The sequence below is a fragment of the Cricetulus griseus genome (assembly GCF_003668045.3).
Source record: "Cricetulus griseus strain 17A/GY chromosome 1 unlocalized genomic scaffold, alternate assembly CriGri-PICRH-1.0 chr1_0, whole genome shotgun sequence".
NCBI classification, from domain to species: Eukaryota; Metazoa; Chordata; class Mammalia; order Rodentia; family Cricetidae; genus Cricetulus; species Cricetulus griseus.
The window spans coordinates 61,867,812-61,884,206 of NW_023276806.1; the positions used below are offsets into that span (position 1 = coordinate 61,867,812).

At 40.1% G+C, this 16,395-nt stretch overlaps 1 protein-coding gene across 5 annotated transcripts in view; it reads left to right on the plus strand.

Moving 5' to 3' along the window:
* Positions 1-16,395, plus strand: part of Snx27 (sorting nexin 27) — a 78,381-nt gene that overhangs the window by 39,822 nt on the left and 22,164 nt on the right. For all 5 annotated transcript variants that reach the window (XM_027393542.2, XM_027393540.2, XM_027393543.2 and 2 more), the window contains exons 3-6: positions 3,399-3,591; positions 5,797-5,861; positions 10,419-10,523; positions 15,839-15,917. In XM_027393542.2, coding sequence (XP_027249343.1) covers positions 3,399-3,591; positions 5,797-5,861; positions 10,419-10,523; positions 15,839-15,917 — 442 coding nt within the window. The remainder of the gene's footprint in view (positions 1-3,398; positions 3,592-5,796; positions 5,862-10,418; positions 10,524-15,838; positions 15,918-16,395) is intronic.

Here is a 16,395-nt window from a genome sequence, read left to right on the forward strand (position 1 = left end):
CTCCTACAGTGTACCCAGTTTTTATTGTGAGCACAGTAGAAGCCCATGGAAAAGGCTTGCAAGTCTATGGGATGTATTTTGAGGGTGTGATATGTCTGCATTCGGCTGATACCTCCAGAGAGGTTCCAGACTCTTGTTTGGTGGATGAGGAGTTGGACAGAGATGTGGACACCAGCAGAGGCAGAGACAGTTTATTTAGAGATGGCACTCTTGGGAAGAAAGGGAAGAGACTGGTGCAGAGAGTTGAATACTTCACTTGGGCTGCTGACAAAGGGTGACTTTTATGGCACACTGTCTGGCTTTCTGGAGACTTGCTGCATCACATGTCTGATGGGTATCTTAAACTCCACCTTCTAGTCTCCCTTGGCCAACTGGTTTCTTTTCTGTGCTCATTTTCAGCCTTTGCTTGATGTCTCAGACCTCAGTGCTCTTCTACCTCAAGTGATGGAAGTTTTCATAGAGCTTCCTAAATCCTAAATAGAAGCCAAAGCCACGTGTATCACAGTTCCTGCCCTACTAAATTCTTATTTCTGTATTCCTGAGGCTCTTCCTACTGTTTGGTCTTTCTTCTGGCTGTATGTAAAATTTTCATGCTTCTTTATATGTCTGTTAAATTTTTAGATATTAGGTGCTGAACTTAATGCTATTAGACACTAGGTTTTGTTAAATTCCCACCCCACTGTACCCCCGAGGCAGGGTTTCAGTGTGTTGTGTAGTCCTGGCTGTCCTGGAGCTCACTCTATAGACCAGGCTGACCTCGAACTCAGAGATCCACCTGCATCTGCCTCCCAAATACTGGAATTAAAGGCATATACTACCACTACCAGGCTAGATTCTTTTTAAAAGTAGAAATTTTTAGTCTACTGGCTGTAGGAAATGATAATGGTGGTGGTATGTGTATTAAACAGGGTCTCATACATAGCTTTGTCTGTTCTGGAACTCACTATGTAAGTCAGGCTACCCTCAAACTCACAAAGACCTGCCTGCCTCTGCCTCCAAAATCCTGAGATCAAAAGCATGAACCAACATACCTGGCATTATATAGCTTTTTAAAACACATAATAAATTATAAGTTAAGTGTTGGGGATCAACCCTAGGTCCTTGAGTATGCTGGACAAGTGCTGTATGAATGAGATACATCCCTAGCTAGAATAGTTCTTAGTCTAGAACTAATTTAGTCTTCCTTCCTTTTGAGCTGTCTTCTAAACTCCAAGAAATTCAGGGAATTTGTTTTTTTTTTTTTTTTTTTTTTCTGTCTGGAGGAAAGTTGAATTGTTCTAAATCTAGTGTGAACTGAGAGTTGTTCATTTACAGCTCCCCTGGGTGAGAGTTCTTTCCTTGGATTGCTGTTGAGTCAGAATTCAAGGAGACCTGGTGGGAATTTCTGGAACCTGTCTGTTTTTAGCACCCTTTTGTGTGCTTGAAAACAGTAGGATCAGGAGTTGAGGACCAGCTTCAGCTACATAGTGAGTTCCAGGCCAACCTGGGCTATATGAGACTATCAAAAAACCAAATAAATAAATGAATCAAATTAAGAGCTTTTGTTATCCAACAGACCATTAAATAAAGTAAAAGTAACAGTGAAAATGGAAGAAAATACACTGTACACAAGTGAAAATATTGTCAAGAACAAACAACAACAACAGCAAAAAGCTGGGCGTGGTGGTACACACCTGTAATCACATTGCATTTGGGAGGCAGAGGCTAGAGAATCTCAAATTTGAAGCATCCTGTGTTATACACTGAGACTTTGTCTCAAAAACAATCAAACAAAAATCCCAGTGGAAAAACCATGCAGAGCTTGGAGTGGTAGTTTGTCTCTTTGGCCCTAGCAGGAGAGTCACTTGAGATCAGGAGTTTGGGGCCAAATGGGCAACAAACAAACATTAAAACAAAACAACAACAAAAAACCAAAACAAAGGCTACAGGATTTCTACAAATCCATGAGAAATGCACACCAATTCAAGGTAACAGTAAGTGAACCACAAGAATTGGTATTTTATGAAAAAGGATACTTGGACAATAACTATAGAAATAAATGTTCGTCATAGAGAAGTTTTGAATGTTGAAAGACACTTTGGGTGTTTTAAAGAGAGTGAACTGATAAAGACTATAGGACCTCTTTATTTTTTATTCCTGTGACAGGGTTCTCTGTGTAGCCCTCCCTGGCTGTCCTGGAACTCACTCTGTAGACTTGTCTGCCTCTGGCTTCTGAGTGCTCAGGTTAAAGGTGTGCCCGGCCAACTGTCGACTTGTAAAAGTTGGAATGTTTTAGATCGTGATGCTGATATTAGTATGAGATCTTGGGAATGATCAAGAGAGACCTTAGTAAGTGATATATTTGTGTGTCGTGTTGGCAAAGGGTCAACTGTCCTGGCTAGTAACATGGGAAATATAAACTAAGATCATTCTGAAGTTTTTTCATATTCATTCCCTTGGCAGAAATATATTTCTTTTCGAGTGTCTCAGACTGGCCTTGAATTTGCTATATAGCTGGAGGTGATTCTGAACTTCTGTCTTTTTTGAGTGCTGGGATTATATTATGCCCCATAATGCCTGGTTCTTCTGGTGCTGGGTTCCTCATACTAGGAACTCAGGGTTCCCTCATGTTAGGCAAGCACTCTACCAATTATACTTCCTCTTCAGCCCCTAAAAGGATTTTTTTCTTAAATGATAAGGAAAGGAATGTAAGTTGTTAAGCATTCTACAGCTTAGTTGGAAACTGTTCTGAGGTTAAATACACCTATCTTTGAAGTCTCGGTTTAGTTCTCTTGTCTATGTGTACAACAGGAGACATGTGTACAAACATTTATAGCAGTGTTGTTCACATTGTTGGCTAAACTCAGAAACAATCCAAAAGCCACCAGTGAGAGAAGAAATAAAACGAAACAGCCATAGGATTGATGAGATGGCTTAGTAAGAAAAGATCACTTAGCCTGAAAATCTGACTTTGCCTGGGACCCATGTGGTGGAGAGAACTGACTCCCACAGGTTGTCCACTGACCACCTTTGCATTGACTGTAGAGCTAGCTAGTCTGAGCCATACACATGTTAGTCATGCTGTTTCATAATAAATCCTAGGTTTTCATTTCCATCCTAATTAGCTTGTTTGTTCACTCCTTGTATTTATTTGCAGTGGTTTTTGAGAGGTTTCTGGCTTTCTGAAAATAAACTCACTCCTAAAAACTGACATTTGCCTTTGAAGTTACTTAGTTGTTGGAGAAACTGGCAAAAATAAGATTATACCTCTCTTGAAAGGAGTAGCCCTCTTGTGTGTAGAACTTTTGTCATGTTTATTATAAGTTTTCTTTTAAAATGGCTGTGAATGTTCTTTGTGTAATGCATAGAAAGACCACCTGACTTTAGATGACCCTGGCTTCTTTGTTCTGTCTCACCAGGTGTACAACGTTTACATGGCAGGGCGGCAGCTGTGTTCTAAGCGGTACCGGGAATTTGCCATCCTGCACCAAAACCTGAAAAGAGAGTTTGCCAACTTTACATTTCCTCGACTTCCAGGAAAGTGGCCGTTCTCATTATCAGAACAACAGCTAGATGCCCGGCGTCGGGGACTGGAAGAATATCTGGAAAAGGGTAAGCCAGGCTTGATGTCTTAGTAGGTGAAGGCACTTACCACCAAATCTAATGACCTGAGTTCAGTCCCGAAGACCCATGTGGTAGAAAGAGAGAACCAACTCACACAGGTTGTTCTCTGACTACCACTCACTTGCAGTGGTAGGTGTGTGCCCAACCCAGATGGACAAATAAATAAATGTAAGTTTTAAAAATGTTTAAAAGGGGAAGGGGATGGTGCATGCCTTTAATCCCAGCACTTGGGAGGGAGAAGGAGGTGGATCTCTGTTAGTTCAAGGCCAGCCTACCTGGTCTACAGAGGGAGTTCCAGGATAGCCAGGGCTACATAGTGAAACCCTGTCTTGAAAAACCAAGGGGAAAAAAAGTTTAAAAGGTAGGCTAGTACATTAAACTGTGCTTGCTGAGTGGGCATAGCTTCTGATTCCTTAATTGCATAGCTGTGTTTCCTAAAACTCAGTATTGTAAGGAAGTCATGTTTCAGATAAGAAGTATTAAGCCACCTGGACCCTGAAGGCAAGGCTGAAATGTTCACCACAGTGATAGTACCCTGCTTTGCTAGCTTGCAGAAAACTATGTAACAGAAAAGTGAATAGTTCTTGGTGGTCCTTGGAGGACTTTTATTTATGGGGTTATATTTACCTATAAATACATATTATGGTACATTAATGATTCTTGGCTCATGGCACTGTCCTATATAAAAATTTCTGTATAGGGTTGCTTAGCTGTTGGCCATCTAAAGGCTCCTTGTTCTCAGCAGCCTGTACGTAGAATTAATGAAGCTTCCAAATGATAACCTGAGATTCTATGGATATAGATATCGAAATATTTGTTTCTCTAGAGAGACAAAGAAATGACACAGAACTGAATAAGATAATCTCTTGGTTGTGGAAAGAGACACTCACCTGGCTGCTATATCATAGCTATGTGGCTTGCTAAGTCACTGTTCTATTGCTGTGAGGAGACACAATGACCAAGGCAGCTTATGGAAGAAAGCATTGAATTGGGGGCTTGCTTATAATTTCAGAGGTTCAATCATGGCGGGACATAGTGGCAGGCAAACAGGCAGTCAGGCATGGCACTGGAGCCGCAGCCAAAGTTTAGAGCTTGTATCTCACCCACCAGAGAGGCATAAGCTTTAGAAACCTCAAAGCCCACCCCCAGTGTCATACTTCTTCCAAGGCCACACTTCCCAGTTCCTACCAAATAGTTCCAATGACTGGGAATGAAGCATTCAAACAAATGAGCCTCTGGGGACCATTGTCATTCAAATCTGTGCAATAGATTTTTAGAATATTAGTTTAAAAGAATAATAAAGACTAATTGACCTAATTCGATTTAAAATTAAAACAAAACATAACAAACACCCCAACAAAACTACTTTGGCAGTGAACCTTATTCCTAAAGAACTATTTCTCACATTTAAAGTTGTGGGATTTCCCCATCTGTTTTTCCTAAAGTAAACTGATCTCTGAACATGCCATGGGGCCATTAGATAGGGTACTTTTAAAAAATGCAATAAAACTGTCAATGTTATTTATCTTTTTGGGGAGGGCTATTTTTCTTAGATTACACAACTAGTTACTTAGTTACCTGCTTCCTTCCTTCCCTTCCTTTCTTCTCTCTTTCCCTGTGTCTTGCTATGTGTGCCTTTCTTGTCTTTCTGTCTATCTCTCTTAGATCACTTGGTAGGTGAAGTTAGATGCTAGTTCCAGGACAGCTTCCTGGTTTTTCAAGACAGGGTTTCTCTGTGGCTTTGGAGGCTGTCCTTCTTGTAGACCAGGCTGGTCTTGAACTCACAGAGATCCGCCTGCCTCTGCCTCCTGAGTGCTGGGATTAAAGGCGTGCGACACCACCGCCCGGCTCTTTCCCACTTTTTAACTTTTTTTTAGTTATTGACTGTTAATAGTGAATTGTTTGTTATGCGTTAAGATTGCATGTCCTAAGGATACATATACTAGGTTATAGTTGCCTGTTACCAATGATTTAAACATTTTCTGTATACATTTGGTACAAGGTCTTGCTGTATAGCTCAGGTTGGTCTAGAAATGACTCTTGTGGTTCTTGTTGACCTTGAATTTGCAGCAGACCTTTTGCTTCAGCCAAGTACTAGAATTGTAGATATGTATGACCGTACTAGGCCTGACAATTTAAATGTAAACCTTGATATATTATTAATTTAGGGCCTGATGTCTTTGTTTTCTACAGTGTGTTCAATCCGAGTCATTGGTGAGAGCGACATCATGCAAGAGTTCCTGTCAGAATCTGATGAGGTAGGTGAACACCCCCTACATTGATAATTTCCTGCTTAGCTCCCCATGGGCAAAAATGTAGGTAATGTTTGTGGGTTAGGTTGCAGTCTACTCTCCAAACGACTGTATTACTTTCATTTCCGTTTCCTATATATCTACCCTTTAAGACATAGGGCTGGGTTCACCTTCTCTGTCTTCTTGTTTTGTTTCTTTTTTAGTTATCCTATAAAATAATGCATTTTATTGTATTTTCAATTACACACATGTACATGTGCAGATGCACATGCTCACACCATTGTATTTTGTCCATGTGCATCTCTCATTATGCTCCCTTGTTCTTCCCCTTGGTCTCCTCCTTGTCTCCAAATAGTCCCCTCTGGCTGTTGTTTTTCATTGGTATTTATGCATTGGAGTCTGGCGTCTGTCTGCACATGAGAGAAAAATGTGATGCAGTCTTTCTTTACCACTGCATCATTCTCTTTTGTTCCCTCCTTCCTATTTCCTGTTAGACTCCCTCTGTATGGTCCTCTCCACTTCCATGTCCTGTTCACATATTAAAACATGTGAGAAAGCATGCAATACTTGTCTTCCTTCTCACATGAGTCTGGTGATTGTGGTCTTCAGCTCTACCCACTTTCCTTGTGAGTCTTCTGTTTTTCTCTCAGCTGGAGCTAGAAGATACTTGCTCCTTTCACTGTACTGTCCCCCTGCATGTCTACATGTCTGTCCCTCTTTGTTTGCTATTTTTGAAGTTATTTTAAAGGTAATTTTTTTTGTTGTTTTTTTCTTTTTTGTTTTTCAAGACAGGGTTTCTCTGTGGCTTTGGAGGCTGTCCTGGAACTAGCTCTTATAGACCAGGCTGGTCTCGAACTCACAGAGATCCACCTGCCTCTGCCTCCTGAGTGCTGGGATTAAAAGGCATGCGCCACCAACGCCCGGCTTAAAGGTAATTTTTTATCTGATGACAAACAGCAACCACAGTGGTTATTTTGGACCTGCATGTTGGTAAACTGTATTTCTTCTTGTGATACAAGTTTCTCTCTATATTTCTGAGGTAATGTTTTGATTATTTCTTCATTGTCTGGTGGACCCTGATGCATCAACAAATATGATGGTTTACTTCCTTTAGAATGCTGTAAAATTATATAGAAGTGATATAGTGACCTGATGATCTCAGGGCTTCTGAGACACTGGGTTTAGGGTCTCTTTTATGTTGGGGAACCTTCTTAATGGAATATGTGATAGGACTAATTGAAAATTCATTGTCATAATTCTACTGCTGTGAGAAAATGGCAAAATCCTTTCCTCCTTCCCCTCTCCTTTCCTCTCCTTTCCTCTCCTTTCCTCTCTCTTCCATTCCCCTTCCCCTTCCCCTCCCCTTCCCCTCCCCTTCCCCTTCCCCCTCCTCTTCCCCTCCCCTCCCCTCCCCCTCCCCTCCCCCTCCCCTCTCCTCTCTTCTCTCCTCCCTTTCTCTCCCCTGCATCACTCCTCCCTGCTTCTCTGTCTCTGAATAAAAGTATGGCTCATCTTTCATGTTAAAGAAAAAACAAAATTTCATTCTTTCTAGTAACCATTTTTCTCCATTCATAGCTAAGCTTCTTAGAAAGCTGTTCTATTTTATTGCCATTTCCCTACTTAAAAGACTTTGCCACAGTTTTCAGGATTCAGTTTGAAATCCTACAATGGCACTCAGAAGGCCCATCATGGTCTGGCCTCTATCTCTAATCTCAGTCCCTATCATTGTCTGATTTATCATTATTCCAGGTGCTTTGGTACTTTCATTTCTCCTTTATGGTGCTGTGACTCAAACCTCAAAACTCATGCATGCCAAGCAAATGCTCTGCCACTGTGACACATCTCCAAAGCTACGAAATATGTTTTTAACATGGGTTTATTTATTATGTGTGTATGCCTGTATACCATGCAGCAACCATGGTAGACAGCTTGGGGAACAATTGGTTCGTTCTCTCCATCATGTGGGTTAATCGGGTTTAGTGGCAAATGCCTTTATCAGCTGAGCAAACCTTCCGACCCTCTCCTTGGCTCTGGAGTGCTTTTTATTTCTTTAATCCTTTTGTCATTCCCTAGAGTTTATGTCCTCTCCCCCTCACTTTGCCTCCATGCCCAGTTTTTTGTACCGCTCATCCTTTAGAACAGGTCAAAGGTCACTCCTCTCTGAGCACCATTCTGGTTCTCTGTACTTTTCATCTGTCTTTAACAATGTCCCTTGTATTATCCCGTCTCTGCTCTTCCTGTCTTTGGATTGGAATCTGTTCTTTGTTACTTTGACTTTCCTTCTTCACTGTGCTATGCAGAGGCAGCTGCTACTCTGCCATTTTCCAGGTCCACCTTCTCTTTGAAATTTTTCTTCTTGGATGACTCAAATCATCAGTTTTCATCCTACCAAGAGCTTCTGCAGTTAGTACCACTCAATCTTTGTGTTATTGCCATCTCATTTTCTATTTTTTATACATGTAATCAGTTTGTCACTTTATATTTTTAGCTTACAAGAGTGTGTGAGCTACCAGTAGGTCAGAGCTAAATCTTGATTATCTTATATTCCCAGTGCCTTACCACAGTGTCACGCATGTTGGAGGTGCTTAATAAGTATTAATTGGATAGAAGGGTGAATATGTAATACAAAGGTATTGTCCATCCCTTATTTAGTATGTATGTACCTTGTTTTCCTGACTAGATTATAGGCTTCTTGTAGATAAGGGTATAAAGTATAATAGTGCCTTCCCCTTACCCATTTTTTTACTTTGTTATCTGTGGTCAGCCATAATCTAAAAATATAAAATACAATATTTCAGAAATAAACACTTTGTAAGCTTAAAATTGTATGGCATTCTGAGTACCATGATAAAGCTTTATGTCATTCTGTGCTGTCCCCTGTCTTGGTAGTCACCTAGCAGTTGGGTCAGTTATCAGAGTGCCTGCTCCAGTATCACAGTGCTTGCTGTATTTAATAACCTTTAATGATGCCTTCAGTGCTTGAGAGCATTATTAGCAGTCACATACACCCAAGGGGAGCCATGGAGTGCTTCCCTCACAACAGTAAGAAAAAGGACCCTGGTAAGATTGCCAAGGTCCACAGTAGGAATGCCCCTTCCCCTTCTATCTATGAAATTATGGACAAGAGAAAGTAAATTTATGCTGGTTTTGTTGAAGCACCTTAAACTATAAAAGTTGCAGCCTCAGGGCATGATAATTGCTTAGTACAGATGGGAACAACATCCATTGTGGTTTCGTACCAACTGTGGTTCCTGGCATCCATTGTGGATCTTGGAACATAGCCCTTGTGGGTAAGGGGGGGGTGCTATTGTAATGTTTAGAGTACTTTTAGACAGAATAGTAATTTTTTATGGTCAATGAAAATGAACTTATTTCTAGATGATTATTTCCTCAGTAATAAAAATTACAGGTTCGGGCTAGAGAAATGGCTTGGTGGTTGAAAGCACTGACTGTTCTTCCAGAGAACCCAGGTTCAATTCCCAGCATCCACATGGCAGCTCACAGCTGTCTGTAACTCCAGTGCCAGGGGACTGGACACCATGGCAAAACACCAATACCCATAAAATAAATATATAAAAAGAAAAAAGAAGAGAAAAAAATTACAAGGTCAAAAATCTGTTAGAAACTGGGTGTGTGGGTTCATGCTTATAATCCCAGCGTTCTAGAGACCAAGGCAGGAAGATGGCCTTGAGTTCATGGTGAGACTAGGCTACAAGACAAAACTCTCAAAAAAAAAAAAAAAAATATGTTGAGGCTGCAGAAATGGTTAGCAGTTAGGAGCCTTTGTTGGACCTGAGTTAAATTCCCAGCAACTGAATGGTGGCTCTCAGCTAATCTATCCTTAGTTCCAAGGGATCTAAAGATCTTCCTGACCTCTGTAAGCACTGGGCATGAACACAGTACACATACATACATGTAGACAACATACACATAAATGTAAAAAACAAAAAAATAATGTGTTATCAAAAGCAATGAGGGCTGGTTATTATTTGTTTGTCTGTTTGTTTGTTTATTTATTGGGTGCTAGATCCCTAAGCATTCTAGGCAAGCATTCTCACACTGTGCTATATCCCCAACTCTGTATTTGTTTTTAATTGAGTAAGAATTGTATAGTCTTTGCTAGAAAATTAGGCATGACACTAATTTACATCCCCAAGTCTCATCCATTTTTCCTTTTGAACGTGGTCTGATCACGTCACAGTTCATATCCCTTAAGCAGACCTAACTGCCTAATTATTCAACCAGTGTTGAGACCGCTCTTGTTTTGTTTTGTTTTCTTCTTTGTGGGTTCTGAATGGAGTGACAAGAGTGCATCAGAATCTCATCTGGATTTCACCTGGACTTTTTCAACAGTATTCTGTTTTGAAATAGGAGCATGATTTTAACTTCCACACCATAAAGTCAGCTTTATGAATTGTAACTACATTAACTTTTAAAACTTCATTTTTCCTCATTTTAATAGAATTTACTTCCTGTTTCTTAACGTTAGGTACTGTTTTGCTAGCTAGCATGTAGCAAGGAGAGTGGAAATTTACTGGTTGCGAATTCTTTCTTTTCCTTTAGAATTACAATGGTGTGTCTGATGTTGAACTGAGAGTAGCATTACCGGATGGAACAACAGTTACCGTCAGAGTTAAAAAGAACAGTACTACAGACCAAGTATACCAGGTAAATTAAACTTGAGCAAGTGGACTTGACATTGGATGATGTGAAGCTAAGTAAAAAATTAAATGAGTTAATACATACAAATATGCAGAGTACACTTACTAAAATTCATATTACTAATGTGAAGTAACTTTGTAGCTTTGGAGCCTGTCCTGGAACTCACTCTGTAGACCAAACTGGGCTCGGACTCACAGAGATCTGCCTGCCTCTGCCTCCCAAGTGCTGAGATTAAAGGTGTGCACCACCAATGCCTGGCTCAACTTTGTCTTTCTTAAAAGAAAGGTATATATGAGAGCTGGGTGTATTGGAGTGTGCTTGTATGCTTGTAATTCCAGCACTTGGGAAGCTAAGGCAAGAATCCTGCAAGTACTAGGGTAGCCAGGACTATATAATAACCTTATATTGAAAAAAAAAAGTATAATAAATATTCCATGATGCAGTGGTTGTGATTAACTTCCTTTTTCCTTGTTGTAAAAAACAACAACAACAACAACAAAAACTTTAAATAGCCAGGTAGTGATGCACAAACCTTTGATCCTAGCACTTTGGAGGCAGAGGCAGGCAGATCTCTGAACTCAAGACTGGACTGTTCTACAGAGTGAGTTCCAGGACAGCTAGAGTTGCACTGAGAAACCCAGTCTCCAAAAACAAAACAAAACAAAACAAAAACAACAAAAAAAGGTTGATGTTTGTGAGCAGGTTTGCATGTGTGGCATACTTGTACTTGTGGAGATCAAAGGTTGACATTGATGTCTTCCTAAAATGGGGTGTTGTCCTCTATCGCTCTGTTTTATTCTCTGAGACAGAATCCCTGCGCTGGTGGCCAGCAAGCTCTAGCAATCGCCCTGGCTTCACCCCAACAGTGCTGGGGTTGCATCTTGAGTGTGTATAGGTCTGTGCTCACCTTTTTATGTGAGTGCTAGGGATGCAAACACAGATTCTCATGCTTGTCCAGCAAGTGCTCTCATCCACTAAGCCACCTGCTCCCTAGTCCCTTGTGTGTGTTTAATGCTCACGCATGTGCTTGTGCTTGTGGGGTGCACATGTGTGTTGTGATGCACATGTATGTGTGCTTGTGCTTGTGGGGGTGCACATGTGTGTTGTGATGCACATGTATGTGTGCGTGTGCTTGTGGGGGTGCACATGTGTGTTGTGATGCACATGTATGTGTGCGTGTGCTTGTGGGGGTGCACATGTGTGTTGTGATGCACATGTGTGTATGCATGTGCTTGTGGGGGTGCACATGTGTGTGTGGGTACACGTGTGTTGTGATGCATGTTCACATGTGTGTGTGTGTGCTTGTGGAAGCCACAGGGTGACACTGGCTGTCTTGGTAGGCTGCCCTCTACCTTACAGACTAAGGCGGGGTCTCCTGCTGAGTGATTCGCTAGTCTCTCTAGCCAGCCTGGTGGAGGGATTCCTTGTCTCTGCCTCCCAGGGACTTAGGTTACAGGTTAGTTACCCTTACAGCTCCCCGAATTCATGTGGGTACGAGGGACCCTGGACTATGTGTCTTACACTTGAACTGCAGGTGCTTTACCACAGAGCCATTTTCCCAGCCCTACAAAATAACTTTTTTTTTTTTTGTCTTTGGAGACAGGGTTTCTCTGTAGCCCTGGCTGTCCTGGAACTAGCTCTTGTAGACCAGGCTGGCCTCGAACTCACAGAGATCCACCTGCCTCTGCCTCCTGAGTGCTGGGATTAAAGGCTGCAAAAACTTTTAAAACATATATAAAATCAGAATAGAATCATAAATTTCTCCATGTGCTTTTTTTTTTTTTTAATGGTGTGAGGTATAGAACCCAGAGTATGCTTGGTATTTTACCACTGAACTACACCCCCAGTTCCTTCATCAGTTATATTTAATAATCATCAAAATCTTGCCATATTTATACTGTGTACCATTTTTTTCCTTTTCATCTAAGGGTTTATTTTTTGTTGTTTATTTTTTGGCAAAATCCATGGTAGACCCATGTGCATGCTTAGCATACATCTAAAACATGCAGTCTTTATACAGTTTTTTTTTTTTTTTTTTTTTTTTTGGTTTTCCGAGACAGGGTTTCTCTGTGGCTTTGGAGGCTGTCCTGGAACTAGCACTTGTAGACCAGGCTGGTCTCGAATCTAGTTGTCCATTTTAGTGGTAGCATGATTAATCAGTAGTTTGATGGTGTTTACCTAGTCTTCAATGCAAAGTTCCTACTAATCTTTTACCAGAAAAGTCTGTAATTGTTGCTTTAATCAATAATTTCATAAAGATTGAAAAGTTCTGGTTTTCAGTTCTCTTATTTTTTCCACATAGCTAAAATTCTTTGGTAAATAACTCTTCCTTATCAATTAAGGCTATTGTTATAGCCTGAAATGCAGTTTGTGGGAAATGTTAAAAAATTCTTTCCTTTATTGGCAATTTTCAGAATAAAGAATTGATGCCTTAGTTGATTCCAGTGTTGTTTAGTACATTAATTGTTAATAGTGCATTTTTAGTTATAAGTAAATTTCTAATTAAAAGTGATTTAATAAATACCATGTTGGGGCAGGAGAGACGTCTCAGTGGTTAAGGACACTGGCTGGTCTTCCAGAGATCCCGAGTTCAGTTCCCAGCAACCACATGATGATGGCTCATGGCCATCTGTAATGAAATCTGGTGCCCTCTTCTGGCCTGCAGAGATACATGCAGACAGAACACTGTATACATAATAAATAAATAAATCTTTTAAAAAGAAATGAATGAATGAATAATTGAATGAATAAATAAATAGCATGTTATTATGTTTTTGATGCTCAAATGGTTGCATCTTTGGCCAAAGAAGTTCCTTCTTGTCTGGTCTGTATACTTTTGCTACTATCTGTTAGCTTATAGGGGCATTTTATTAAAACAATATATCTCAGTCTCTTCTGTAGACATGTCCTGGCCTAGGTCTAAAACAAACCCCTTTCTCTATTTGTCTTGGTTCTCTGATGAGAAATTATAGTCAAGACCATAGTCTGGGTGTTGGGTGTTAGAATTGACTACAGGTCGATTTAGTGCCTTTTATCTTAACTTGGTCAAGATTTTCAGGGAGACAGATTTCTGGTTACCAGTGCTTATACAAAAAGCACTCCTTTATAGCAGATAAAAACTTTTCCTTCATTTAATCATCTGCAGTATACCATGGCAATTGATATATGTAGGATTCCAGCCATCTTTGAAATTTTATGGTACTGGAGTAATTGCAAAAAGTTTATTTTTACCTTTTTTGTTTGTTTTTCAAGACAGGGTTTCTCTGTGTAACAGCTCTGGCTGTCCTGGATCTCACTCTGTAGACCAGACTGGCCTCAAGCCTATCTCTGTCTCCCAAGTGCTGGGGTCAAAGGTGTGTGTCACCATGCCCAGCAAGTGTTCAGATGTTTTGTTCTCTACTTTTTTCAATGTTTCTTTAGAAAAACGCAGGGTATTTTGTTTTTTAATTTTTTTTTTGTATGTATCTGTGAATATGTATGTAATGTGTGCAGTTCTCTGGAAAGGCCAGCAGAGGGCATCGGTTAACCTGGAACTGGACTTTCAGTCTAGGTGCTGGGAAACTAAACTCATGTCCTCTGTAAGCGCAGCAATGCTCTTAACTACTGAACCATATTCTCCCTTCCCCATCATATTACTGAATCTTGTAGCTAGAAGCCATTTTGTAAACCCTGAGAGTATTTTGGTTTTGATCCAGTGCAATACAGAAGGGTGATTTAGAGTACTTGTAATTTCTAGTTTCTACACAACATCAGATGAACCTAGCTGGGTATGTGAGTAGATATAGGAAGAAGGGATATAATCACATTTGGTTCAGTCTTCAACAATTTTTAGCTGTTTAATGAATTGTTTAGTGAATACCTTGCTTATATTGGGAGTGCTCTTAAAAAACTACTGTTTTCTGTTGTGTGCTTTTTTTTGTTATGTGTATGTAATCTCATTTTGATTTATTTACACATGAAATTTTTCCATTTTCTCATCTGTCATATTAGGTCCATAGTTTTCAGAGAGGATTTATTCCTGTTTAATATGCTGCTTGTCAACATTTTGTTACTTTTGTGAAGATATGGGGTGACTGTAATTAGGGAAGAGCAGTGTCTGATGTCCCCAGTTTAGAACATAGATTATCTGAAAAATAAAAATAATTTGTGAATTCTGAATAGAATTGATAATGTTTTAAGCCCAAGAATTGAGCATAGAAATGTACATATATAGTTTCGGGTACTTAGGAGGCTGAGGCAGGAGGATCACTTGAGTCTAGGAGTTCAAGGCCAATGTAGCCAGCATAGTGAGATCCTATCTCTAAAACAAAAGAATAAGAATCAAAGGTTGAGGGGTCTGGAGAGATGGCTTAGCAACCAAAGTGGTGGCTGATCTTCAGAGGACTTGGGTTTGATTCCCATTACCCACATGGTTGCTGATAACTGCCTATAACTGCATTCTTTGGGGATCTACCATCTTCTGGCTTCCATGGGCACCAATCACACACAGATACACATGTAGGCAAACCACTCATACACATAAAATAAAATAAAAATATTAACCAAAGGTTGAGATCTTGTGTGCTAACAGTCTATAGTAAATGTAAGCTGAATATGTGAAACTAGAGGTATCAGAGGCTCTGTTTTTAGGTATGGTGAGATGACTCAGTGGGTAAAGGCTTTTTCCTCTAAACCTGGCAATCTGAGTCTAATCCTTAGAGGAGAGCTGGTTCTTGCACGTTTTTCTCTGACCTCCACATGAGCTCACCTCCACCCATATACACATAGACAAACAATAAAGTAAATATTTTAAGTATTTTTAAAAATTCTTTTCACTTTATGATCTGCCCTGTCAAATATATTTCTCTTATTAAGTGATACAAAACACCTTTGTGGGAGCTGGAGAGATAACTCAGTTATAAATGATCCATTGTCTTTCTGGTTTCTGCGGGCATCCAAATATATATGGCATTCATTCACAAAGATGCAAGCACACGCGTACAGACACACACACACACACACACACACACACACACACACACACAAATAAGTTCAAAAAATACCTTTTTGGAATTAATTCATGTTTGAAAACGGAACTCTGACACTAAGGAGGAACTATTATCAGCTTGTATTGGAAGGGAGGTCCTCACAGAGAACAGCTATATTTGGGTTCATGTACATGTGTGCACATGTGTAACTTAAAGATAGCTGTGGGCCATGGTGATTTGTATGGTCCAGGATGCAGAATGTCTCCCTTTTCCCCTTCTCAAACATATACCTGCCCCCATAGCATTGTCTGAACTTACTTTTCCTGAAACAATTCTATCCTGTTTAAACTTCAGGCTATTGCAGCAAAGGTTGGCATGGACAGTACAACAGTGAATTACTTTGCCTTATTTGAAGTTATCAATCATTCCTTTGGTAAGTGCAAGTAGCATTGCTATATTTTGTCTGGGGGTGTTTATTCTAATATTCTAATACAGAAACTGCTTTGCCAAAGAAGAGCTTAAGGATGATAGAAGAATCCACTTATTAGTACTGCCTTCAGCAAGCAGACTGGCAGATCTTGTAAAGGATTTCTGATCACTATCTATCCATCTTCTTTTTTTGTCAGTATATAGCAATTTTGATTCCTCGGGAGCAGCCATCTCCCTATTATTTTTCATCCCAACTCTTAGTAGCCTAATACCTGGATATAAACTTTGTTATAAAGAATTGGTAAGATGCCAGATGCTTGGATTCTGATCTTATCCTTTCTAAGCTTTAGCTTAGACCACTGACTTTCTATAAGGGAGAAATATTGAGTCTGCCTTTTGTGGTGTTAGAAAGCCAAGTAAGCCTAAAGAAAGGACTTAGGAAGCCAGTATAGGGATTAGAAGTAAGATGTGTTGGCAAACGC